General features: G+C 41.6%; 1 protein-coding gene across 1 annotated transcript in view; it reads right to left on the bottom strand.

Moving 5' to 3' along the window:
• The window catches only part of LOC113026984 (inositol 1,4,5-trisphosphate receptor type 2-like), a 67,393-nt gene that overhangs the window by 14,449 nt on the left and 26,720 nt on the right, over positions 1 to 26,224 (bottom strand). Inside the window, exons 38-55 of the mRNA XM_026176344.1 lie at positions 18,227 to 18,347; positions 17,630 to 17,817; positions 17,365 to 17,545; positions 16,376 to 16,629; positions 16,087 to 16,287; positions 15,399 to 15,509; positions 14,987 to 15,082; positions 14,786 to 14,905; positions 12,500 to 12,634; positions 12,210 to 12,402; positions 11,868 to 11,993; positions 10,112 to 10,287; positions 9,858 to 10,022; positions 9,595 to 9,778; positions 2,258 to 2,344; positions 1,300 to 1,421; positions 1,020 to 1,185; positions 760 to 920 (exon numbers count right to left, since the gene is read on the bottom strand). Coding sequence (XP_026032129.1) covers positions 760 to 920; positions 1,020 to 1,185; positions 1,300 to 1,421; positions 2,258 to 2,344; positions 9,595 to 9,778; positions 9,858 to 10,022; positions 10,112 to 10,287; positions 11,868 to 11,993; positions 12,210 to 12,402; positions 12,500 to 12,634; positions 14,786 to 14,905; positions 14,987 to 15,082; positions 15,399 to 15,509; positions 16,087 to 16,287; positions 16,376 to 16,629; positions 17,365 to 17,545; positions 17,630 to 17,817; positions 18,227 to 18,347 — 2,787 coding nt within the window. The remainder of the gene's footprint in view (positions 1 to 759; positions 921 to 1,019; positions 1,186 to 1,299; positions 1,422 to 2,257; positions 2,345 to 9,594; positions 9,779 to 9,857; positions 10,023 to 10,111; positions 10,288 to 11,867; positions 11,994 to 12,209; positions 12,403 to 12,499; positions 12,635 to 14,785; positions 14,906 to 14,986; positions 15,083 to 15,398; positions 15,510 to 16,086; positions 16,288 to 16,375; positions 16,630 to 17,364; positions 17,546 to 17,629; positions 17,818 to 18,226; positions 18,348 to 26,224) is intronic.

Below are 26,224 nucleotides of genomic sequence, written 5' to 3'. Positions count from 1 at the left end.
ATGTTAAAGCTTAAATCATCTCAAACTGGTTTCTTGCACATGACACTGTACTCAGACAGCCTCCACAGTCACCAGATTTCAAACCAATAGAGCACATCTGGGATGTGGTGTAATGGCAGATCCTCATCATGAATGTACGGCCAACAAATCCGCAGTAAATGTGTGGTGCTATCATGTCAATATGGACCAAAATCTCTAAGCAATGGCTCCAGCATCCTTTTGAATTTATGCAATAAGAATCAAGGCAGTTATGAAGGCAATAGAGGGTCCAACACAGTACTAGCAAAGTGTAATTAATTGTGCGTGTTCATATTAAAGCTGGCCAAAGTTTCAGATAAGGTTAGCATATGAGGACGAGTAGAAATGATCCCTCTGAGCGGCTCTATTTTTTCTACTCGTCACTGTAAAAGATCAGAGTGTGTCCGCTTAGCATCGTCATCTCAGACACAGAGCGCCGGCTGTGAGCACGGCAGCCCCAACCGCTTGCTGCTCAAATCTTCTTTTTACGAGAAGCTTTCAGTCAAGCTTTTTAAGCCCACTTAAAAAGTTTGTTTTATAAAGTGGGTGAACTGACACACTGCACCAAAGCCCAGCATAATATAAATAAGAATAATAACTGTTTTAGTAGATTCTGAGAATAAAAATATGGATGCGTAAATGAGCATAATGGGTCACATTTAAAGAACATAAATCTGCATTACAAAGATACACTGTAACCATTTCCTGTGTGTATAGTGTGTATATATTTGGCCTACTTACTGCAATCATTTTGTTTACGTAGCTCTCAGGACCAGTGTACTCGGTTGGATCCTTCACTCTCACCAGAACCATGAAGTAAAGGTAGTGCCACATGTTGTGTTCAGACTTGATATGCTCCTCAAAGGACACCGTTTTGTTATCAAATTTGTCTCTTTCCAACCCTGCAAGATTATACACATTAGCTCTGTTATGAATTCTACCTTAGACCATTTTGTCTATCATAGGCATGCTAGCTATACCACGAAGCTGTCTGTACACACCACAGATGAAACAACTGGTTTTGAGGATTTCTTCCTTCCCCTGTTTCTCACTCCTCAGGTCTGCAAAGGTGTCAATGATAACACCAAAGATGAGGTTGAGAACGATGATGATGACAACAAAGAAAAACAGAAGGTCGTAAACCACTCGAGCTGCAAATAGTGGCTCCTGGAAATATGGAAGAAACGCAGAATTTTATTTCAGGTTTTTCTTCAGACAGAACACACAATGAGAAAATGCCATTTTTCTGTATTCCCTGTATTCGTTTTAGGCTTGTCCTACCTCTTTGGAGGGTCTCCTGAGAATATCTCCCACACCACCTCCATTACGCAGGCCCTGGTTCAATACAGTGATTATACACATGAGCAGAGTGTCGCACACCCGCTCGGTCCCATCATCTTCACCTAACAAGACGAAAACACAGAGAAAAACATGTGATGGAAGAAATGGAGAGAGAGAGAGAGAGAGAGAGAGAGATAGAAAACCTATAAAAAGGGAGATTTTATCAAGAGGACCTTTGGTGTCTAATGGGATAAATGTGAACCTTTAAATTTGTGTTACATCTGGTATGAAATTACACAAGATTGGACTGACACGCAATACTGTTGTTCTTTAAAAGTTCTTCTTAAAAGGTGCTTCCCTTTTCCATCATTACATTCTGCTCATTTGATAAATTGTTTTTATTAATCTCACAGTGAGAATATTTATTTTTATATTAGTCTTAATTTTATTAAACTGAGCTAGAAGAGTTGAAGAAGATTTTAGTTCATGAAATGAAAACAACATTCAAAAACAATTTGACCTAATTCAGATAAAAGTGTGACTCAGCTGACGCTGACAAGTGACTGATAATAAAACACCTCCAACTCCTACTGTAAATGAATAAAGCCACGCACAGCATGACTGCTGAGGAGAAAGAAGAGGTGAAGGATGTGGCTGAGATCACGTGTGTGCCCTTATGGCGCAGGTGATCCGTGGAGACGAAGGAGAACAAACAGGAGTAGGAGTCACCCGCCCTGCCTCATCAAGTTTCTTTGTGTGCACAAACTCAGTGTGTGTGCATGCGTACGTGCTTATGTCTCAGTATGTGTGTTAGTAACCTTTCAGGAAGTGATTACTGCTGGAAAGGTCACATACACGCCCACCACCCCAGTCAAAACACAAAATCTTAAAACTTATCCACTCCGTGACTTCCACCATGGGTAGGACATATTCAGTTTAATTTTACCCCAAAACCTACCAGGAACAGATGTGGGTGTAGAAGCAGGGCATCTCTCATTCAAACATGAGCCTGCAACCTCGCTGTTGCTCAATAAATCCCTTTTTCCTACAAGAACAACAAAAACATGGGAAGTTTGCGTCAGTGACAACAGCACTAAAAATTTCCATATGAAAGGTGACGATTAAATTATGCTCCTGCATTAAACCTTCTTCCCGCTAATTCTCATCAGCGCTGGTAGAAATCAGCAAGAAAGATATAGTCAGACATTATGTAAACTGAGGCAGCAGCTGCTGGGTGGGCGGTGAAGTGTTGCTGAAAAAACCTGAGCAAATCATTTGCACATCGGCAAAGCCCCGAGCAGCAGAGGAGCCGCACCGCCTGAGCGTGATCTGCTTGGGCAGACAGGCAGAAGAAAGAACTGTGCATCTGGACCAGAGTGTCACCAAAAGAGCTTTTTACAATGATAGTCTGGAGAACTGAGGGCAGGTGACAGGAGGTTTAGGAAGGAGAAGAAGACGACAACTTGGCGGGACAGGGGAGCACGGGGGGGGGGGTGCAGGGGTCACAGCTCTAAGTTGGCAGAAGAGTGTAAAGGGTGCTCCCCAGTTTTGATGAAGCTCCCTCACGTCGTATCTCCACTCAGCCTTCAGCTAACATACAGAGAGGCGTGAGCCCAGCTGGTTACATAACCCACCACTGCTCGGCTGTGTCTGCTGTGCTCTATTCAGTAAAACACAGGATGGCGCGGCCACCAGGTTATGCAACAGGTGCACATGTGCTAGCAGGATGTCTTCCTGACCGTGGGTGCTGGAGCTCATTAACACTACCCACACTCTCCACAGTGTTTTCAAAACATGTGTCTGGGTATATAAATATATATATATATATGGCTTACTCTAGATGGTCGACAATTTCTATGGGGAGATTATACACAAGAAAATGCTGATTTGATCATTGTAATTAAGAAATTATAGATCAGATCAAAAGTGAAGGGAAAAAATGAACTCGCTGGATCAACTAGCATCCAGCAACTCCAAAATGTGAACAACTTTGTACATTACGTTCTATGATTTACACAAATTCAGAAAACGAAAACACAGCTCACTAACAAATCACAGATGTTCATGGCTGGAAAAGATTAAAAAAGAAGAGCAAACTTGTTTCAGTTCAACTAAGGATAACTTTCTTTTTTTTTCTTTTTTTTTTTTTTTCTTTTTTTTTTTCTTTTTGCCTGTCCCGTTTGGCTCTTTTGCCATCAGAATTGTTGTCTAAAGGCAAAGAAAGATGCCCAACGGATTTACTTTACCAAACTGACCATCCCAGCCTTGCCGTAATGGTCCATTTGATTCACCTTTTATTGTTTATTTTATTTTCACTTACTGAATACGGAACAGACTTGACTGGGGGAAAGAAGGGGAGAAAGAAAGAGGGAAAGAGAAACAGCTGAGAAGAGGGACGGGGGAGAAGGGCAAAAGACAAAAACCAACAGAACGGGCAGAGAAAAAAAAATGCATATATCAATCACCTGGATCACCTGCTGAGAAAGAAAAAAGAAAGCAAGCAGAAGAGAACAAGAGTAATAGAATAAACAACATCACAATGATATATGGGAATATGACAGTAAATACTAAATGTTAAACCTTATTGTGCAGCACATAAGATCAACAGAACACAGTGTGCTTTGAGGTAGGAGCCATAAAGGGTGTAGTTTGTGGGTGTGATCACCTGTGTGTACACCTGTGAGCATGGACGCGTTTGTTTTTTGTTTTTTAAAAGGTTCCTTCATGTAATAATCTGCTAGAGGGTGTGGGGGGGGCCACAGCCCCGTCCTCCAGGGCGTGAAGCAGGTGTGGAGGAGATCAAAACTCCAGACATCCAGAGGCCCCCAGAACACAAGAGACCAAGGAAGACCAACAGAGGGGCAGCTGCGCCACTGTCCCGGAAAGAGCTGAGGAGAGTCCCAGATGAGGGCTCACTCAGCAGCCGCGGAGCAGAAGCCAGGGGGAGTTGCAGTGACGCGCCCGTGAGCTCCGCCGGCAGCCAGCTGCGCCTGAGTGACCGAGCCCCAGGCCGAGAGGCCGGGGGCACCCCACCTCCGAAGTGGCCCGAGCGAGCCCCAGGCTCCAGGCCCCGATAAGCGGCCGCCAAGGAGTGAGCCGGTGTGTACCTGGACGCCCATCCCCGGACACAAAGAACCACCAACGCACCGATGTCTGAGGGGGTCCGCCACTGGCAGGGGAAGTGGTGGTAGGGGGAGATAGGCCTCCAAACCTTGGAGGGCCTGAGATGTCCCCAGAGAGGTGGCGCCTGACACCCAACCTGACATATAGACACAGACATACAGGCACACACAGATACAAACATCCATTCCCACCCTCATGCTCTCATATGCACTTACTCCACACTCAACCAACGTGGAGACAGACATAAAGAGACGTTGTACACACGATCACACTCCCCAAGCGTACTCTACAAACCGGGTCTAGGTGCCCCCGCCCCTGGAGGGGGGAACTGCACCCAGACCCAGGTGGTGTTTCCCTTTTCCCTGCGGTGGGGGGAGGCAGACCGCCCCGACTCCGCAGCAGCAGGAAGGCTCCACACTCCAGACCGCAGTTGGACGGCCAACTCCTCCTCCTAGTCCTAGCCCCCCTGCTCCAGCAGGTCGCAGAGAATGGGGGTGAGAGAAGACTCTAAACCTCCCTCCACCCACTCATTGTAATGTTGATGCATGTGTGTTCTAAGGTGCATTTAAAACCCAGGAGGGCATGGAGCTACCTGCCAGAGAGCAGCAGGTAAGCGCATGGTCCCTCCTGCTAGCCCTCAATGTCTACGTGTATTTAAAATTGAGAGGTGGGCAACGATGCCAGGGGTGGGGTGTACACCCTGATGGTACTTTGGACTCCGTGTATCGTGCCCACCCCCAAGATCCTATATGTATGTGTAATGAGAGTGTGAGTAATGTGAATGTCTAAGTTGTGGGATAAAATTGAGGCAGAGGCAGCCAGAAGGGGACAGAGGGGGGGGGGGGGGGGTAGCCTCCTCTGCACCCTGGTGATATACCCCTACTCCAAGGCCCTGCATGTGTGGGTGGTTGTGGTGGAGCGGGAAGAGGGAGGCAGCTGGAGATGGGGAGGGAAGGAAGGGAGGGGCAAGTGACCCCTCCCTGGTGCCAGCTCCCCCGCTGACCCCAGTAGGCACCCCCATACTCCGCGACCCGCCAGGGAAAGGGGGCCCAGGCCCATCCAGACCGGGCCCAGTGCAGCAGCGCCGCCCGGCCCCACAGAGCCCGGGACAGTCCACCCAACCCCACCACAGAGAAAACTGCACCCACCCCACCATCCACTCATCTTCCAGACTACATAAGACAATAAACACCCAGGCTGAGATCTTCCTCCACCTCTCCTGTATCTCCCCCTCCTGCAGAGGGAGCTCCTGAGGAGAGGAAAGCTCCTGCAAGATGTGACAATCTCCCCCACCAGTTGAAGAGCCCCCCAGGTGGCTCGACGCACCGGCGGCACCCTGCTCCAGGGCTGGGCCCCCATGCACCCACCCGCCCACAACCCCGGCAACACACCAACCAGGACCCAAGCCCCCGAGGCCCGATCCGGGTCCCAGCCCAGAGACGGAGCGCCCCCAGAACCTCACGCCCATCCCGGACCCACCCAGGGGCAGCCAGGCCACCAGGTCAGTAACCCACGTCCGTCAGCACAGACCCTCCCCTAGCCCCGCTGCACGCAGCCGCGAGGAAACAGTCACCTGAGAGCCAACAGAGCCCCTAACCGGACATGACCGCTACCCCGGGTTGAGCCCCCCAAGGAAGATGCCTCCGGGGAACCCCCCGACGCCCTAAGCCTGTCCCTACCCCCACACCAATCACTAGGTGATGGAGCTGATCAAAGGAGCCCAGAGCAATTGATCTGATGTGGTGGCAGAGGCTGTATCAAGACTAATGTAATCTAATAGATAATTTCTATATTGGTTAGAATTAAGATTATTTTTATTTTTCCAGTTCATGAGGACAGTTTTCTTGGCTATGCATAGGGCAGTGAAAACCATATGGGCGATATTCTTTTCTGAAGTGACATTATCTAAGCTGCCCAACAAACACACTAAGGGGGAAGTTGGAATGTTACATTTCAGACACTTCGATAAGTCTTCACATATCTCGCGCCAAAACTTCTGAACTGGTGGACAGAACCAAAGAGCGTGGATATAATTGTCCGGTGAATTGGTTTGGCAGTGTGAGCAGTTGTTGGTAGACGTAAAGCCCATCTTGAACATCCGATGACCTGTATAGTGCACTCTATATAATATTTTGTATTGAATTAATTGAAGACTGGGATTTCTAATTAGATGAAAGGTTTTTAAGCAAATCTGAGACCAGAAGTTTAGGTCTAAGTTAACTGATAAATCCACTTCCCATTTTGCAATAGGAAGTGATATTGATTCATCTGTTTTAGAAAGCATTCTGTATATTTTGGATAGTAATTTGGGGGGTTTAAGAGTAAGAAATTGAACCACACTTGGTGGTGTTTGTAGTTCAACTTGACCCGGTTTAAATTTCTTTTTTACTATGGATTTAATTTGTTGATATTCTAAAAATCTTTTCTTGTTGATCCCATATTGTGTAACTAGTCCGTCAAATGAAATAAATTCTGTTCCTTCTAGTATATGTTCTAAATATTTGATTCCTTTATCACTCCAATCTGAAAAGTTTATCATATTATTGTTTTGTAATATGTCAGGGTTGTTCCAGATAGGTGTACGTTTGCATGGGATTAATGAAGACGCCGTCAATTTTAGAAACTCCCACCATGCTGTCAGAGAAGAGCTGATGTTGATGCTTTTAAAGCATTCATGTCGTTGGATGTTTGAGCTGATAAATGGTAGGTCTGAGATCTCTAGATTATTGCAGAGTGCTTGTTCTACATCTAGCCAAGGTTCATCTAAGAGGGTGTGTTTTAGCCATCCTGAGATAAACTGAAGCCTGTTGGCTAAGAAGTAGTGCTGAAAGTTAGGCAGTTCTAGTCCTCCTTTATCCTTGGTCTTTTGTAGTGTTTTTAAGCTTATACGTGGGGGTTTATTTTTCCAAAGGAATTTGGACATACATGAATCTAGAGATCTGAACCAATCTTGTGGCGGTTTAGTTGGGATCATTGAGAATAAATAATTTATTTTTGGTAAGACCATCATTTTTATAGCGGCAACCCTTCCCATGAGTGATATGGGTAGACATTTCCATCTAGCCAGATCATCTTCTACCTTCTTTAAAAGTGGGATATGGTTTAATTTAGTTAGATCTGCAAGCTTGGGAGAAACATTAATACCTAAATATTTTATATTTCCCGATTGCAGTGGTGTAGAAGAGGAATTATGGAAGGAGCAATTAATCGGTAGGACTGTAGATTTTGACCAGTTAATTGAGTAATCTGATATTCTTGCAAAAGAGTTTATCAATTCAATCACCCCAGAGATATTGGTTTGTGAATTTTGGAAAAAGAGTAACACATCATCCGCATAAAGGCTGATTTTATGTTCCACGTTCTTGCATTTTATGCCCTTAATTACTGAATTCTGTCTAATTGCTGCTGCTAGTGGTTCAATAAAAATTGCAAATAGTGAAGGGGAGAGTGGGCATCCCTGCCTGGTGCCCCTCAAGAGACAGAAGCTGGAGGATGTCTGGTCATTTGTTCTAACACAAGCTGTTGGGGAATTATATAATATTTTTAACCAGTTTATGAAAGAGGATCCAAAACCAAATTTGTGTAAAGTTGCAAATAGAAATTTCCAGTTAACTCTGTCAAATGCTTTTTCTGCGTCTAAAGAGAATATTGTAGTTTCTAGGTTTTTACTGTATGAGTAGTCTATCAAATTAAGTAATCTACGTGTATTTGTTGATGAGTGCCTACCTTTTATGAAACCAGTTTGGTCAGGATGAATTAAGAGGGGGGTTATTTTCTCCAGTCTCTTTGAGAGAGCTTTGCAGATTATTTTAAGGTCTACATTTATAAGGGATATTGGACGATAGCTTGAGGGATATACAGGGTCTTTGCCTGGTTTTAGCAGGAGATTAATGTTTGCAGAATTCATATTTGATGGAAGTCTGCCCTTTTCTTTGATTTCCAACAACGTTCTGTAGAAAACTGGTGCTAGAATCGACCAGAATTCTTTGTAGAATTCTGCAGGAAAGCCATCTGGATCTTATTATTGTGCATACTTATCAGGGCTTCGTGGAGTTCGCCTGGTGTCAGTGGTGAATCCAGTGCCATTGCTTGAGTGTCCAATAATTTTGGAAGAGTTATGTTGTCCAAAAACTGATCAATTTCTTTTTTAGATGGGTTTATTTGTGGTGAATACAACGTTTTATAGAAATCCCTGAAAATGTTGTTTATTTGTATTGGTTCATATAATGTGTTCCCAGATGAATCTTGAACAGCACATATAGTTGTTTTTTCTTTATTTATTTTTAGCTGGTTTGCTAGAAATTGACCGGATTTATTACCATGTTCATAATTTTGTAGGCGTAGTCTTTGTACTAAGAATTTTGTTTTTTTATCAATTATCTCATTTAATTCTAGTTTTGTTTTGCGTATTTTGTTCAATGTTTCCTGATCTTGGTGGGACGCGTAGGCTTCTTCTAGTGATTTGATGTTTTTTTCTAATTCCTGAATATTTTTGTTTTCTTTTTTCTTTTTATGTGATGAGAAAGAAATAACTAAGGATAACTTTCACGAAAGATAACAGAAAAATATACTGAGAGGAGCGCAAAGCACAACTACAATCCAGTCTGGAGAATGAACAAAACTTTCCTTTTCCTCCTTACACAGTATAGACTTGAAATGAAGTTAAGAGAGATAATACATATCACCAGATATGCAATTACTGCACATACTACTAGAAGATTTGATCTTTTTTTACATTGTAGAAATTATTATTTATTTAATTGTTTAAACATTGCCAAACTGGAGCCATCAGTGCATTTTTAAAGGTTTTTAAGTATGACACATTCATTGGAAAGGTCAGGTATAAGTACTATGACTAAAATAGATGTGGCATTCTTGCAACTGATTTCTATTGCATCACATTTCTTGCAGTTACATCTGAAGATGTTGAATATCACCCATGTCTCACTCAGTGTTTTTTCTGCTTTCCTCATAAAAGTGGAAGTGAAACTGTCACTATTTGGTGTAGTTTGTTTTAAATATCACACTAGACTGGTGATAAACATAAGCAGCATTTTTGAAGCATTATTTTCAAATGGCAATATCAAAGGATATCTTAAAGCCCAAGGAATTTACGACAGGGAGAAGACCACAGTAATGACTTAGTGTACTTTAAAAGTTAAAGTTTCTGACCTGGTGAAGGAAGGCGGTCCACCTCCATGCGGAAGTCGTCTTTGAGGAAGAGGAAGCCGATGATGGAGAAAAAGTAAACGAGAAAAACGGCCAGAACCGCTGTCAAAAAAATGGAGCGGCCATTTTTCGTCACACTCTTTATCACATTGAGCAGCGTCTCCTCTCGAATCACCAGGTCCAAAAGCTGCAAAAGGAGATCGTTATCTGTGAGCCATCAGCAAACATTCGGAGAACACTGTCACAAATCAAACGAGCTCTCTTACCAAAATGCTGTAGAAGAACTCATGAACAAAGAGGCCCAGGACGCAGATGATGGCATACCCCAAATGGTAGATAAAGAGTATGTCCATCACGACTGCTTTGTAGCCTCGAGTGAACGTCCCCTGGTTCCCCACAAAACTTACAAGAAACACCAACTTGTTGAAAAGCTGAAAATGGAATAAAAACAAAAAAAACTCGTACGTGTGAAGAGGCAAGAACAGACACATTCTTCAAAAACAAGCCTTTGTTCACTTACATTGACAGCACCGAGCAAAAGCAGCGCAGGGCCAAGGCCCATTGTGTAGATAGCACGCAGAATAAGGGAGACCAGGAAGAACCCGATGCCTATTGGTTTAGGTAAGACGGGAAGCAGTGCGGTGAAGACTCCCAATGCCACCCACAGTAAGATATTCCAGAATGGGGATAATGTGCCTGTGTGGAAGAATAAACAATCGAACAAGGCACAAAACATCAATGCTTTAAAGCACAATATCCCTCTAATGAATTATTTATCTGAGCTAAAAGCTTAACTTAGCAAACAGTCAAAGGAAACACTTTAAAATGTCAAACAACCATCCATGGGGACAGCATCAGTCAAAACAACCAACTCTTCTTCAGCTCACTGAGTAAATCAGCAGAGTGATGCTCATGGGTCTTTTGGAAACTGCAAAGTGCTGACAATTCATTGAGGAAGTATTTATCAGAAAGCCATCTTTAACACTTCTGTACGCCACAGGAACCACGTGTACAGTAGGTTTACATTTCAACAAATCACACCAAGGCAAACCAGCAAATACAGCAAGTTCTAGTAACATTTCGCAAAACCTAAAATCAGGTAATCTAACATTGCACGTAAAGAAATGAATTTTAAAGAGTAAAATAGGATGATTATTGGGTGATTTAACTTCATCTGATTAATTAGGTCTCAGGCTGACGCCAGGCTGAGGGCAATGACATGAAGTCGTATCAACATACCGATAAAAACGATTAAAGTCCAAGTTGTCCCACCTCAAAACGATATCATGATGACGTGTGATGGATTTCCTTTAAGCACATTTTGTACACGCCCACTGCTTCTTATCCAATTAGATACTGTATTGTTAGATAAATCACCAGCATTCATGAGACTGAGTGACCAAGGTGTTTAAATAAATGCAGCATCACGTGTCACAGAACACACATTTTCAGTCATAAAAAGAAAGCAATAATCATTAATAATTAACATTCCAAAAAAAGAGAATTGTTATAAACTTACTTTACTTGAAAATTAATACATTCAAAGTGTTCTTCCATAGGTTTTTAAAATTATTAAAACTGCTTGATAAAACAGCTGTAAATAGATAATTTTTTTAAAAAGATCTGCCTGTTGCTCATTGCGTTGTAGCTGATGGTTGGTGGTTGACACTCCAGGCAGTGGTTGCACAGGTTTTCCTCATGTCACATGTCTCATGCTGTATTCACCTCATTTGCCCATCTCAAAACTGAAATTAGTTTAAATAAATGGCCCCTTTGCCAACAGTTGCTTTAAAATTTACCACATTTCTTTCTTTCTTTTCATCACATAGCCACTAGTCTCTTTAACTCTCTGTGTGTACGCCTCTTTTTTTTTTGCATGCTTGACTCCCTCATTATTTTAGTTGGATAATACTAATGAGTGTGTCTGCATTTGAATTAAAGAGATACGGCATAATTTAGCTGATATTAAGGACTTTTATTCTCCACATACATTTTCTCTAGTACATTTATGAGATGTTATTTCAGCACCAGGAGCTGTCCATACTATGCTCTATACAAATTTTACACAATGCACACAATAATTCTGTCTGCCTCATATGGTAAGTTCATCTCTACTTTGATATTGGCAGATGTATTGCAGATTAAATAGTTAATCCATGTCCAGTAGGAGCCATTTGAAGACCACTGCCTTAAAACATTGGTTTGCTTAGCAAAAGGTTTAAAAAAATGGCTTGAAATTACAAATTACAATTTGAGAAATATGCAGAAATTCTTACCCTCATCTTCATCGTCACCAAAAGGGTAGAATACAGCCACAGCAATGTTGAGCAGGAGGGCCAGGTAGAAGGAGATGCTCCCCCAAAGAGAGATGTGACGTGAGAACCAGAACAGAGCCTTATTTTCTGTGCAAACACAACAGGGAGCATAAGTACAGGCACACGAATTCAGCACACACCACATCACTGCAGGCCCTTCAGTTTACTGTGAAAATAACATAACCAGACTTGCTGGATGGGAATCGTGATTTGTCGTCCTGAAGCCTGTTCCTGCTGCCACCACCGCCACCACAATCATTATTATTTTCCAAGAACTGGATGCCGAATGTAAGGAAGACTTACTGCGGATCTTCTTCTGCCACCTCATCTCATTGTAGAGGTTGTCAAACTGGTGGAAGAAGTCATTAACCTTGCTGCCTTGGTCATCTCTCTCAGTGGTGGTGAACACACGCATCTTTGACTCCTCAGTTAGGTACTCACAGATGTTAGGAACTGGAAACACTATCTGCTCCATGCTGCGGTCATTACGCACAATCTGATAACAAAGATTAAAGGTTTGGCTTACAGTTTTATAGTTTGACGAACGATTTAAGAGATTTTAGGATAAATGATAAATTGATGATGCGGGTTACCTCTATCTGAGCTGTGTGCTTCGCATAGTAACGGAGGGCATCATCCTTTTCCTTATCGTGGTCCATGCCTGACCCCAGACCTAACCCTGACCCAGGGGTGAGGCTCTGCTGCAAGATTTTGTTGTGCCTGGCCAACTAGGAATGAAGAAATATGATTAATATCAAGATATGATTTTGCTGCACTACACTGGATGATACTGTAACCAGTAATGAACCAAAACTAAACAAATATGGTTTACAAAATCTCCTCATGAGCGTTAATGTCATGGTCATTTTTATGGATTTTACAAGACATGACTGTGACTTTGGAAAACAAGAACTGGGTGCTGCTTTAACCTTGACTGAAATTTGAAATAGCCCATATGGACAAGAAATATTCCTTCTGGAGAAAAGTTTTATGGTCAGCGCAGACAAAGGTAGTGCCATGATGACAAGAGGTATGTTTCGCGGAGTAAAGGTGAGGCTTTCACACTAAGAACACTCAACTGCCAAGCATGGTGGTGGTAGCATTGTGCTCTGGGAAGTTTTGCTGTAGTACTGGTACACCGCACAAAGTGGATGGAATAATGAAGAAAGTTCTTTCACCTCACATTAAATTAACATCTAAATGGTTGAAAATTTGGCAAAATTGGGTTTTCCATCAGAGCAATGATCCCAAACACACATCAAAACTGGTTTTGGGATGGATAGACCAGGCTAACATTAAGCTTCTGGAATGGCCTTCCCAACTCCATGAACTCACCTCTATCGGAGGATTTTGGAGCAGGTCTAAAACCCAGGTGTGTGACAACCAATTTAAATAAATTCTGCCAAGAAGAGTGACCAAATATCTAAGCAGAATTATGCCACAAAATTGTTGATCACTATCAAAAGGTGTGTGTGTGGTCGAGATGCAACTTATTAAGAGATGTTTAATACATATATTTGATCACTGTTTATATATTTTTGAAAGTCCAAAATAAATGCAATCTTGTGCACCCGATTCTTGTTTTCTAAAGCAATTAAAGATGTAAAGTATACAATGATTCCACCCTGGAAAAAGCCCTAAATTGTTGTGAAATTCATACCCATGATGAGCCCACAACATCTGTAAGTAATGTCTATATACCGTTCAAATTCAAGCTTTATGGCCTTGTTTTTTGTAATAGAGCTAAAGCTGCCATCTCCCATTAAAGGAATTGAATTATTTCACAGTTTTAAAGTGATCCAGATCCCAACCAGAAACCAGCAACAGTTTCTTTCTTTCCCCACACTCTGCAGAGGTAGTTTTTATGTATCCTTGCTGATAAAAAGACATTGAAAAGGACACCTGTGGCACAAGAATTAATAGATGAGTAAGAAACAGGTTCTGGCCTTTTTCCTTTCCTGTGTTGTTTACTTGTTTTGTGTACACTGAGGTCAACTAGAAATCTAGGTTCAGTCAACAAATTAGATTTCCTTATTTTTTTCTGCTTCTCTTTTTAGGTGAGGAAAATTTTACATGGTTTGTGGAGTTCTGAATACTTGCTGAGGTTTTCTTTTTAATTTATTATATTTTAAACATCTATTTTACTCCTTTAAAATAGGCAATTGTAGAGAAATTTATGGAGAAATGTAGAGAACCATTTAGTTTGTGCATTCTATCTATTGTTTATTTTATATTATCAATTTAATTTGTTTATTTAGACAATCAGAAAATATATTTCAAAGCTGATGCACACATTTGTGCATTCCTGTTTTAAGCTGAAAGGTTATTTTTTTAAAAGTCAAACATTAAAAAAAAAAAACTAACAAAAAAAACAAACATGCACACTTCCTTGTCATGATGAAACTCGTCTGCTCTGTAGACCAAAATATCCTGTCTGACACTTTGCTCTAAAGAGACAGAAGTGAAAACCCACAAGACTTGGCTTGCTCTCAACAACTTACAAACAGCGTAGACAAAGACTGAGACACGTCAGATGGACACACACATTTAGAACAAAAACAAATTTCTCAGGGGTACAGTACTCCTTCCTCATTCCCTCGTTCCTGATCCCTGGACAAAGCAAACCATGTGTATTTAGTTGTGCAGCGACTACCTGCCTCAGTGAAAACGCCTAAAGCCTATCTGTCAGTAGAGCCAATGTCACAACACAAAAACTCATTTCAGAAAACTGTCAGAGCAGTTCATTCAGAGAAGCACTCCTCCATCACTTGGCACTCCTGCACTGCACTGGCCCAGTGGTCATTAGACTAAAGCATCACTGCATTTCCTCTGTTTGTCTGACCACTTTAGACTAACTCAAGTTTAATCTTTTCTTTTACCTGGTGGGCCAGGATGTAAATGTTGTGTCCGACATCTTTAGGTTTGATCTCGTCTCCCATGCCGTCATCGTCGTCTTCACTCTGCAAACCCTGTTTGTAGGCGTCCTTCATGACATCCACCTGAAGCAAAAGTGTTTTAGAAGTCACCGTTTTTGCACCACACGTCAGGTGTAGTTTGTGTGCATGCATGACCACACTCACCAATTCAGTGGGTCTCATCTTGTAGAGAATCTTCTCTGCGTTCTCACTGTCATGGCAGCTCTCCATGATAGCTAGCAGGAGCTTGGAGGCATTGTTCTATGATACACGTTTCAAAATAATCAGCTTTTATATTTTGATCAGTTACACAAAGCTGAATAATTGAAAGGAAAAAAACCAACAATACTGGTCAGATGCAGTTTTTTCAGAGTGCTGTGATTCGACTAAAGGGTTGTACTACTAAAGACATCTGCAGTCAGACAGCCAGTAAACATGGGCTTTATTTGCCCCATTGCCTTTTTCATCATTGCACAATTGTTATCTATATTTAATTAATACTATGCAGCAATGCAAGTATATAATAGGGTAATGGAAATGTGTTGCCTCCCAGACCTCTCATACAACTACTGCTCACCTTGAGTTGCAGCACCAGGTCCAGGCGATCCTTACCCAGGGGGTTGATGGCGTTGACAATCAGTGCTATAATAATATCAATACCATTTGACTCATGTTTAGCTATACAGCTCTGGAAAAGAAAAAAAATGGACATGCTGTAGTCAGTGTTGGCTACATTACAAAAAGAAAATCATTAATATAATTCATCAGAAGAAAGTGTCTGTGCTTTACAGGTAAATCCAAATAAAAGATAGTTTAAGACGGCTTACTACACCACAGCTCATGATTAAAACAGCGGTGTGATCACAAAGTGACCAGGTCCACTGTAGACAGACATTTATGCTCATATTCACACCAACAGTAGATTTAGAATCATCAGATTTCCTCCTCCTTCTAATTAGAAACCAACACAGACACAGGCGTAACATCCAAACTCCATACAGAAAGGCCCCAGCTGCTCAGCTGGTTCGAAACCAGAAATTTCCTGTTTCCTGTATTCTCAACTTGACTGGACTTGAACACATGAAATAAGAAAAGCTTTTCGCTACAGGTTTAACGATACTGTATGATGCTTCACATTTAGGAAAAGATGAACAATTTTTCAAATATATTCACAGTATTAGGCTCTATTAAATAAATATGTTGACAACTTGACTATCCAATAAATCGAGCATTTTCTCTCAACTAACCAGCCACCCTCCTCCTACCTGGTTTTCATGGCAGGGCCCCTGGCAATACTCTGTAATGGTTTCCAACGTTTGGAGAATCAGATCCACATTATACTCATTTATATAAAGTCCCAGCAGCCCTAGGCCTCCAGTGGTGCTCCCACAAATGCAGTCCAAGAACTGAAGAGTCTCACACACCAGATTGTAGTTAGTCTTGTTGTTCTGACTGCGCAGAAAGTTCTGGATTCAGAGCAGGAAAAAAAAAAATCAATCAGCGGTCATTTTAATGACTGGACTTAGAAGGGCAAAGTTCACAGAGCATCAGTACCTGCAGCTTTGAATTGTGGTTCTCACAGAGCAGCTGTAGGTAACGCAGGATTGGTTTCATGATAGATACAGCCGGGCTCATCTGAGTGTCTTCCGATGCCTCCTCAGTACCGATTATCTCACTGTTTTGGCCGAGGCCTTCAAGGTCAGGGTCCAGCTCTTTTCTGAAGGCTGAGAAGGCCTTTGAGGTCACTGAGGAGGCTTCTTTTAGCTGCCCTCGCATGTCGTCCCTCATGTGAAGCCCAGAATCTTTCCCTACAAAGAAAGGATTTATTGAAAAAAAAAAAAACACACACACACACACAAACAGACACACAACACGATTCACTGTTTAACTGCAGGGCAGGAGCAAATTGCTTCCATTCATAAGTGCGGCAATTGTATTCAAGAGAAATTGATATGTGTGTATATATATATATTTATTTATTTACAGACGTTCACTGACAAGCAGGCAACAATTTAGTGGGTTTCTGTAGCATAAAAACACTCAAACTTGATACAATGGCCTTTTGATAGGATTGCAATGTGGGCTGTCACATGCTTCAGACATGTGACTGCTTAAACTGGGAACAACAGTTTCAACAGAAGTCAGCAGAGCTACAAAAATCATTGTGGATTTATCCACTACAACTGTTTTAAACTAAACTAAACTTGTAGACCTCAAACACTGTAAAAGCATTACTTTTTTCCAGTCTGTGGCTTTTTAATTCGCTCTTTCTATGGAAATGCCTGGATGTGCTGAGGACGTGAGCCTCATGACTCAGTATTGCACTTTTAAATCCTCATCACTAGGTACCTCTGACATTATAACAGAGGTGATTCACTTCTAATGAACTTTGCTTACTTACTTTCAGCCTCCCTTTGACATTTTGACACAGTGGTTAGCTGCATTTTGAGCTCACAAACGTTATCTGGACATTATGTGGTGTTTTTGCTCTAATAAGTCAATAATGTGAAAAAAATTAAAAATACACCATCACCGAACGGTACCTTTTTTAACCCTGATACTACTGACATCACTGTCATCGTCCCTTCTTTTGCAGGTGACTTCAAACATGTTGACTGACACGGTGGCTCGAATCTCCTGCTGGGCCAAACGCATGCGGTCGTAGAAAACCTTGAAGAACCTCTCGGACTTTTTCTGCTTGTTCAGTTGGCTGTAGAATGAGTTCTAGTTGGGAGCAAAAATGGCCATGAGTATACTTCTAAAACATGTGGAGGAGAAGTACAGGATTCGTGTATCTGTGAAGCCAACCTGTATCTGTGTGTTTCCACCCCTGAGAAGGGCAATGCCCAGCTCGATGCTCTCCTTAAACAGTCGATCATTCTTGGTGTTGACGATGAGTTCAATTACCATCTCTGTTGCCCCAACATTGTCCAAAAGACACTGAATATCCGAAACAGTGGTGGCTGGCTTGTCAGCGTCTACCATGGGAGAACCTCCTGCAATGATGTAGAAATTTAAATTCTAGCTTCTGCTTCTCATGCTCTTTCTGAGTTAGTCTCATGTATGTTGCCTGGTTATTTTTGTGCTGCTGCTCTCCCTGCCTCTGGCTTTCCATGCATGCACATACCATATATAAATAATTGTAGATAGAAATAATCTCTTTTTGAGAAATTGAACAGGAAAAACTTTACAAATGTTTGATTATTTGTTATGCTCATCTACTATATTCCACACCTGCCTGGACCGAATATTTGTGGGATGCATTATAAACCTCTTATGTCTGCCAACAATTGTCAAACAGCATACTGCCTAAGAAACAGAGCACTGTCATTTTAGTTCCTGTTGTTTCCTCGGCTGTGAGTAGTTATTGCAGCATCTACTCAGTTTATTTGGGGTTCTCGGTACCTCCAGGTGACTGCTTGACAAAGCCACCAGATGAGCTGTTTCCACTCCCGAGCTCTGACTTGGAGAGGAGCTTTTGATTTCCAAAGTAGCGTGTGAGGAGAATCTTTCTCAAGTCGTTTCCCTGTGGAGACAGAAATCATAATGTTAAATCCATTTAAAAGTCTGACTGAGTATGAGCTTTAAACTAGGAAATTCACACATATTTAATAGATTTTGATAAAGCTTTTTTTCCCCTTTACAGAAAGGGAAAGAGGAATAACTATAAAAATGATCAAAATGAAGGACAAATCTTAAGAAGGGAACATTTGTGGTAAGGTGCATTCATTGGCATGAAATCCATCCGATCATCTCTCAGAGGGCTGAGCAGATTTCATCTCATTTCACCTAATAGGAATCATCGCCATCATCCCATGACACATTTCTGCCTTGATGGAAGCAGTGGTTTGCAGTATGACAATGCTCTTATCAACAAAGAAATTGGAGCTTGAGAGAGCATGACGGTTATAATGTTGTCCAATATCTTGATCCTATCTGAGCATTTATGAGAGATTCCGAGATAGCAGCCAGGGTGTGTTTGGAGAAAAGCAACCATAAATGATGACAGATGTTACTTTTACTTTTAGTTAATATTAGTCGGCAATGAAAGTCTCCAAACAGTTCAATTTTTAAATTGACATGATGAACCGCTGATCTTACCCCAAACTTTTTGGGATGAGGCTAGTTTTCCCTCTCTTATTGTGCAAAATAGGACCACACTGTGCTTCTTTCTTACACACACACACACACACACACACACACACCGTGTGCACATAAGCATGCAAGTGAAGACAAGTGGAAAAAGGTTATACAGAATGTGGTCATTTGCGTGCAAGGATTACTGATGCATATGTATAAAGTAATGCATTGCACAACACCAGCTTGCCTCTAGCAGCTCATTTATTTAATAACTGCATTTATTTTCTTTCGAATAAACATCTCTCTGTGTCTGCGACATTTGACGCAGATGAGCAGAAATGAGATTAAAAGATTCACGGCGACAATCGCCCTTCAGTGGTTGTGTAATCAAAGTGTGTGATTGGCAGGTGGATGACTTGCATTGTACATTTCACCACCTATTTTTAAAGAACAACAGGGAGAGCGATGGATGGATGAAAAGAAGGAAATATAAAGGGAAGATAAAGTATGTATGAACACTACATGTGGTCAGCACCTGTTTCTATGGTAATCCAACAACGCATCAAGGCCTTGTTTCATGACACCTTACCACTGGTATTGATCAAAAGACTTCAAGAAGAGCTGGGTAAGGGGTGGAGTTAAAATTAATGGGCTGTAAGCAGCCATGTATGGTTTCCATGGAAACGTGTTAGCAGGCTAGCAGAAAGGCAGGTGCCTGTCAAAATAACAACTGAATACACTTGATGTGTTACACTCTGCTTGTGCCAGGTTAGACCCCCCTTTTGCCATCAGAACTCCTAATTTTTCATGCTATAGATTCAGCAGGGTGCTGGAAACATTGTCATCATGATGCAACTCTCCTGTTCCTCCTAGTCCCAAAGGTGCTCCATGTGATTGAGATCCGGTGACTTTGGAGACTATTTGTGTACAGTGAACTAATTGTCATGTTCAAGAAACCAGTCTGAGATGATCCGAGCTCTGTGGCATGCCACATTATTCTGCTGTGAGAAGCCATCCGAAGATTGGTGCACTGTGGTCATTAAGGGATAGACATGGCTAGAAATAGTACTCGGGTAGGCTGTGGTGTTAAACAAATTGTTCCTAGAGCCTAGAGTGTGCAAAGAAAATATCCTATACTACTAGACCACCACCACAAGCCTTAACTGCTGATACGAGGCAAGATGGACCCATGCTTTCTATCGTCAGATTTTAGTTAACCTGTGCAATTTGTAGCCTCAGTTTCCTGTTTTTAGCTGACAGGAGTGGCACCCAGTGTGGTCTTCTGTGGCTGTAGCCCAACTGCTTCGATGTGCTTGATGTGTTTTGCGTTGTGTATAGGTTGGTTGTAGGGACACAATTTTGGCTTCCCACATTTAAACACAGACAGTCTTGAAAATGTGTTATTTAAATCGAACGCAAAGCAAAAACAAAATGAGGCACTCCCCCACCTGACTAAATCAGCGCTGAACCACATCCAATCACAACTGTTCACTGCATTACGAAGCCTGAAGCTTCCTGGACTAGTCTAGACCGATAACACAATGTAAAAAGACAGATATATTAAAAAAATCGAATGACTGACACAGTAGAAGGTGAAGAGCTTAGCAAAGCGGATTTAGGGTTAGTGACATTGACCAAGAAGAGATTATATACAAAGAGTGTTGTAGAGTTGTTTCTGTGCCACAAAGCAACACAACTAACATAACCAGCGGCCTGAAAACTTACCACCAAATAATTAGTATAATTAATGCATGAAGGACAAGAGAAGCAATGCAATGGTTGCTAACCTGAATTGCTCAACATCAACACAGACATTCATAAAAGTGAGGCTGTATGGCACACCACTTTGCTAACAAAGGTGTACTGAAATCACTAACACAAAGCGTTCACTAAACATTTTTACTATTGAAAGCTTCAGGAATGCATTTGGGGGGTTTTCAAGATGGAAAAACTTGCAAAATGTTGCAGGAGAAAAAGAGATAGATCTCACAACAGTAAATTACTATGCTACATCACTCATGCAGGTCCAACAAATTTAGTTTTCTTCCAAGCGATGCACCGAATTTACGCAAACGAGGATACATTTTCTTTTGATGCAAAGATTTGTAAATGAACAGGAATGTAGCGCAACTTGGATGCAAAAACAGTGTTATGTTTAAGTGAAAGAGAAATTTTTTTTTTTGCTCTGTCAGTTTTTTGTCAGTTAATTTTGACAATAATCGCACAGCCCTACTTGATTGTAATGAATCAGTATTTGTTGCCTTCCTATCAACTTGAAGCAGTCTGACCATTCTCCTCTGAGCTCTGGCATCAGCAGAACAGTCTCTGTAATCGCTCTGGGTGGTTGTGCAGAAAAAGTCACCTATATCGCCATTTCTCTCCATTCTGATGCTCCGTTTATAATAATAATGATAATACATTTTATTTATAGGCGCCTGTTGAGGATCCTCAAGGTCACCTTACATTAGTACAACAAAATAAAAACATAAGATAAAGTATGTAAGTATAAAAGCTAAGTAAGATAAAAATAGACTAAGACGGAGTCATGGTGAAGAATATGCAATTCTGAATGGATGGGTTTTAAGACACAATTTAAAAGTAGAGAGAGAGTTTGTAGTCCAGAGATCCAGTGGAAGTGCAAAGACTTCCAAAGACTCAGAAGGAAAGTCAGAAGGACGTAAGATTGAACATCGGGCAGGTTGCCATCAGGTCGCTGCCACATGACTGGCTGATGAGATATTTGCATTACCAAGCAGCTGAACAGGTGTACCTAATAGTTTTGAATATATGTGATCATTTTTAGGCTGTAATTATGCAACCTTTAGGCTATAAAATAACTAAAAGCTGAAATTGTTCATTAGGTGTTAACATTAATTAATTCAAAGTTTAAGTAAAAGTTCTGACTCCTGCTTCAATAATGTGAATATTTGGTGCGTGCTCTGAACGATTAGTAACAACCAATTTCTTTCTTTAACTGTCCTTTTAGTTTACTTATATTGTAAATCTTGTTTTATATTTGGTACTTTTAATTCTTTTTATGTAGCTTTTATGTTGAATCATCTATGAAGCACTTTGAACTGCGTCAACCTTCATGAAAGGTCCTATACAAAGAAGGATTGATTTATTCACTGACTGGCATTGTTGGTTAGACAAGTCACCTCACCTCACCTGACCTACAACCCTATAGACATTTAATGGAAATTTTTCCCATTCCATTTATCCTAATACTTGCATGAAAATAAATGCATTTCCTTTATTATACATTTCAGAATTTTGCAGTTTGTGACTGACGCACCAGCAGTTCAGCAATTGTCTGGTCTCTTTGTTCCTTTGCAAGTTTCCCTGCTGTGATTGTCACACCTCCTTTAAAGCTGACACATACAGCTAATTAGTATTCAGATGTATATGACTCATTTGTGTAGCTGCCATTGTAAGTTGTAAGTAGTTGCTTCTTATAAAATTTTGGGTGCATTTGGATGTGTCAAATGTAGTGTGGTTCATCCAAAATGAAACTGAATTATCAAGCAGAAATAATGGGATTTCTTTTTTTCTTTTTTTTTTAAAAAAAAGCTCCAAACTGCAACCTTAAAAAAGAAAAGGTCTAATTATACAATATCAAGGCATCAGGCAAACGAGGTACCTCTATGTCTCATCACAGAGGCTGGCCAGATACAGTTCAGCTAAGCATCCTCAAACTAAGTGTACCGAAGAGCAAAGATGTGGATGAGCACGTGTAGCTGATGCTCCCTGTGTCAGTAAACACTCTATCTCATCTGCAGTCAGCAGAGACACTTGTCTGCCTGCACTGTCTGGCTGAGATGTCTCACAGAAACACAGACACACACCCACATAGACACACACACGCACGTACACACACACGTGCACGCACACACTTCTTGAACTGAAGGTGAGGATCCATTGAGTCAGTGTCTCTCATTTCCACACACCACTACACAGACACAATCCCAGTGCATCTCCAACCTCAGCACTACACTCTATAAGGCAATGCATCCCACTGCATGCTCCCTTGCAAACTAAACATGTTTGACTTTCCCCTTTTCCCTCTTGTAGGGAGAAGTTGAAAGGTGGGGGTGGTGACAGGTTTTTGGGGGGATTTTTTTGTCTCCCTTCTGGGTGATGCAGTGTGCTGGCACACACTGCAGCCAGCACACTGCTAGGTCTGCAGAGAGAAAGGAGAGGATAGAGGAAGCAGGATGGCAGTAGAGAAGAGTCAGCCCTGCCTGACTCATCTGCTTGTTGCTGCATTGACAAGAAAAACTCTAGTCAGGTGATGTAAGAGCCGAGAGAGAGAGAGAGAGGGGGGGGAGCAAGAGAGAGAGCGAGAGAGAGAGAGAGAGAGAGAGAGAGAGAGAGAACTGACAAAAGTAAGAGGAGGGTGGCAGGAGGAGGAGGAGAGGAACAAACAAAACCTAGCAATGAGCAGACAGTCGTGGTGTTTTAAAATGTGCACCGGCACGCCACACTGCGGCTCTGGTGTCCAAGCTGAGGATGAGCTGCCGATCCCCACCTCCAGCTTCACTCCCCCCCACCACCTCTCGCAGCTCTGCTGTCTACAGATTCCTGTAACTCCGGTGAGAAGCATGGATAAAAAGACACCGCCTGTTCTGTGCTTCTTTAGGTGGTCTGAAAACTCATGCAGGCATCAGAGGGCAGTAGCAGCTGTAAACCAGGACATACACTGCCTGGATGGAGAAGTTAGAGCTGCTGAGCTCTGATAAGGTCAACTGCAGCAGCGTGTCAGGCAGTGCAGGAGGACAATGTTCCCCAAACAAGGTTGAGATGAGAGGGGTGGAAGACTAACAGTCTTACTTTTTTCCTCCACAGAGGAATCCGAGTCGGTCTTTTATGAACAGAATGACTCAAGCACACAGTGGCATAGCACAGTTTCCCCACAGGCTGTGAGAGACCAACAACTTCACCATCACAAAGCTTATGTTACTTCAGTCAATACACTGATCAGTACAGTGTCAAACTGAAAATCTACCTTCTGTTATACAAAAACTCAAAGGGAAATTCGATCTTATCATGTACAGTTTAAAAGCACGCGCTGCATGCAATCTAATAAAAATTTCTGTTGTCTCTAAGGCGAGCTTGGAGCTGAAGGAGAAATGAAAAGCTTAAAGTGGGAACCTGTCATAATAAAATCCATATCAATATGTTTTATAAAGTGTTTTCTCCAAGATATTTATTCTTTTTTAAAAAGAAAATAAATTAAAATGTATTTCATTATTTCACATTTTTCTGCTATTCTACCACAAACACAACAGGAGCGCAGATGAAAAACAAAACACGAGGGAACATAGGGTGGTGTGCAACTGCCACCCATAACTGAGATCACTGGGTTCATCATTCTTTGGTGAAATTGTGGCTGGATGAGCTCAGGATTACCTAAAACTCTTGCCATTAGTCAAGTCCATTAGGGTGAACCATGTCTGCATATTTGCATTTCATCCCATCTCTTTTACCTGCTGCTGAATATGACATGTTCAGAAGTAGCTGTGGAGCGCTGCGTGCAAGGCCAAGAGGTTACAAATGGTATCTGGAATCCTGGAAGACACACGCGCATCAAGTGGTGCCATTTATGATTTCAAGCTGCAGTTCCACAGCGCATGAAATGCTTTTACCCAACAAACAAGCACATCAGCAAAACAAATTAAGCCCACATGTGAGAGCAATTGGTGAGAACGAGTCAGGGAAATACAAGCATAAACAAGTAAACAAGCATTCAGTAACAGGTCTGCTTTAGGGAAGGCCTGACTTTTAACCAGCGGGTTTACGGTGGAAGTGTTATGTGTTATTCACTAATATCATTATGTACTGATTGAGTTTATTAAGGAGACTATGATGCTGAAGATAAGCTGACTGGCAAACAAGGCTCATCTGTTTTGCCTGCCTCACTGGAACTCGGGCAATTTAGTTGACATAAAAAGGCAAGCATGGGGAAAACATAATAATTTTTGAGAGCTTATGTTTCAGCCATGAGGCTTCTGAAAAATTACATCAGCATAAAAATAAGATTACATTTGGCAGAATCACTCATGGTTCTCAGAGAGCATGGGGCCATCTGATTTTTGTGATCCACGGACTTTGAGTCTATCAATTGCAGCGGATCAAACTTTTCCCTTATTCTAAGCTGCTGGTTACTGATGACACACCCTCGAGACGCTGACGTTTATTTTTGAGAGACAGAGTAAGGAATATTGCATTTATTCCAATCAAATACGGTTCAGGTGCTCAGATCCTTCTAAGGATAAATGGTTAATAAAGCATTTTTTTGTCCACCCTGTAATAAAAGGCTTTAACAGAGGTGTGAGCACATGTGAGATACCATGACATAAGAAATGAATCAAAAACTGAAGCAGATACTGAACGCTAACTGAAACACACAGTGTTCTTCACCAGACTCTTGTTTGTCTTGAGTATTATATCATCACTGGATGGTTTGTGTCGTGTTGTCCACCAGCTATGAGCAATAAACGCAAACACAATTTCAAATTCATGTCATTCCGGCTCTTTTCTTGTCATGTGCCTCTCAGACTACAAGTGACCTAACAACACACTATGAACTTGTGAAACTCTGTTTACACTGAAAACCACTGAGATTCATAGAAACACTTAGATACCATACGTAGGTAACTCAAAACCTCAAAATTCCTGCATGCTAAAAATAAAGACAATCTCTTTTTAGAAAATCTCAAAGGTAAATAATCTCATTGCACACATAATACATTTGTTATGTTGCTCGTGTCAAGGTAAATCAGTGATTTAAAAGTAATTTTTCAGCCAGAACTAAACAAGAAAGGAGTCCGACAAATGAACGTGATGGTCTAGTTTCAAGCATCTTCAACTTGCAGATTTTATAAAGCTACACAGGGTTAAAAATAATTATCCACCCAAGTTCAAGGTTTTATAAGAACAACTGGAGCAACTGAAATATTTTTGCTCAACCCACAGGAAGATTATTTCTAAGTTCAAATAAGTATAATTCAGTGTTTTAGATTCTAGAAGGATATCTTCTTGCAGTACAAGTGAAACTTTCTCTCTGTCTCTCTCTGCTTGGAACTAAAAGAGTTCAGCAGGCATCGTGCTCCAGTTCTGGAGGCATCTCTACATGGTGTACACAGACCTCCAGCGCCCAGTCACGGCCAGACTAGACAAAACAACGTGTTCTAATCCCTCATCGCCATGGAAACCAAAGCATAATGCTCCCCTAACAGACACCTGGCTGATGGATCGAGGGAAGCAAGGGCAAGAGGAACTGAGTAGAACCTCCTCAGCACAAGTTCACGCAGCAAAATAAAC

This window comes from Astatotilapia calliptera, chromosome 7, assembly GCF_900246225.1.
Source record: "Astatotilapia calliptera chromosome 7, fAstCal1.2, whole genome shotgun sequence".
NCBI lineage: Eukaryota > Metazoa > Chordata > Actinopteri > Cichliformes > Cichlidae > Astatotilapia > Astatotilapia calliptera.
This window is presented reverse-complemented; position numbering and strand designations above follow the sequence as displayed.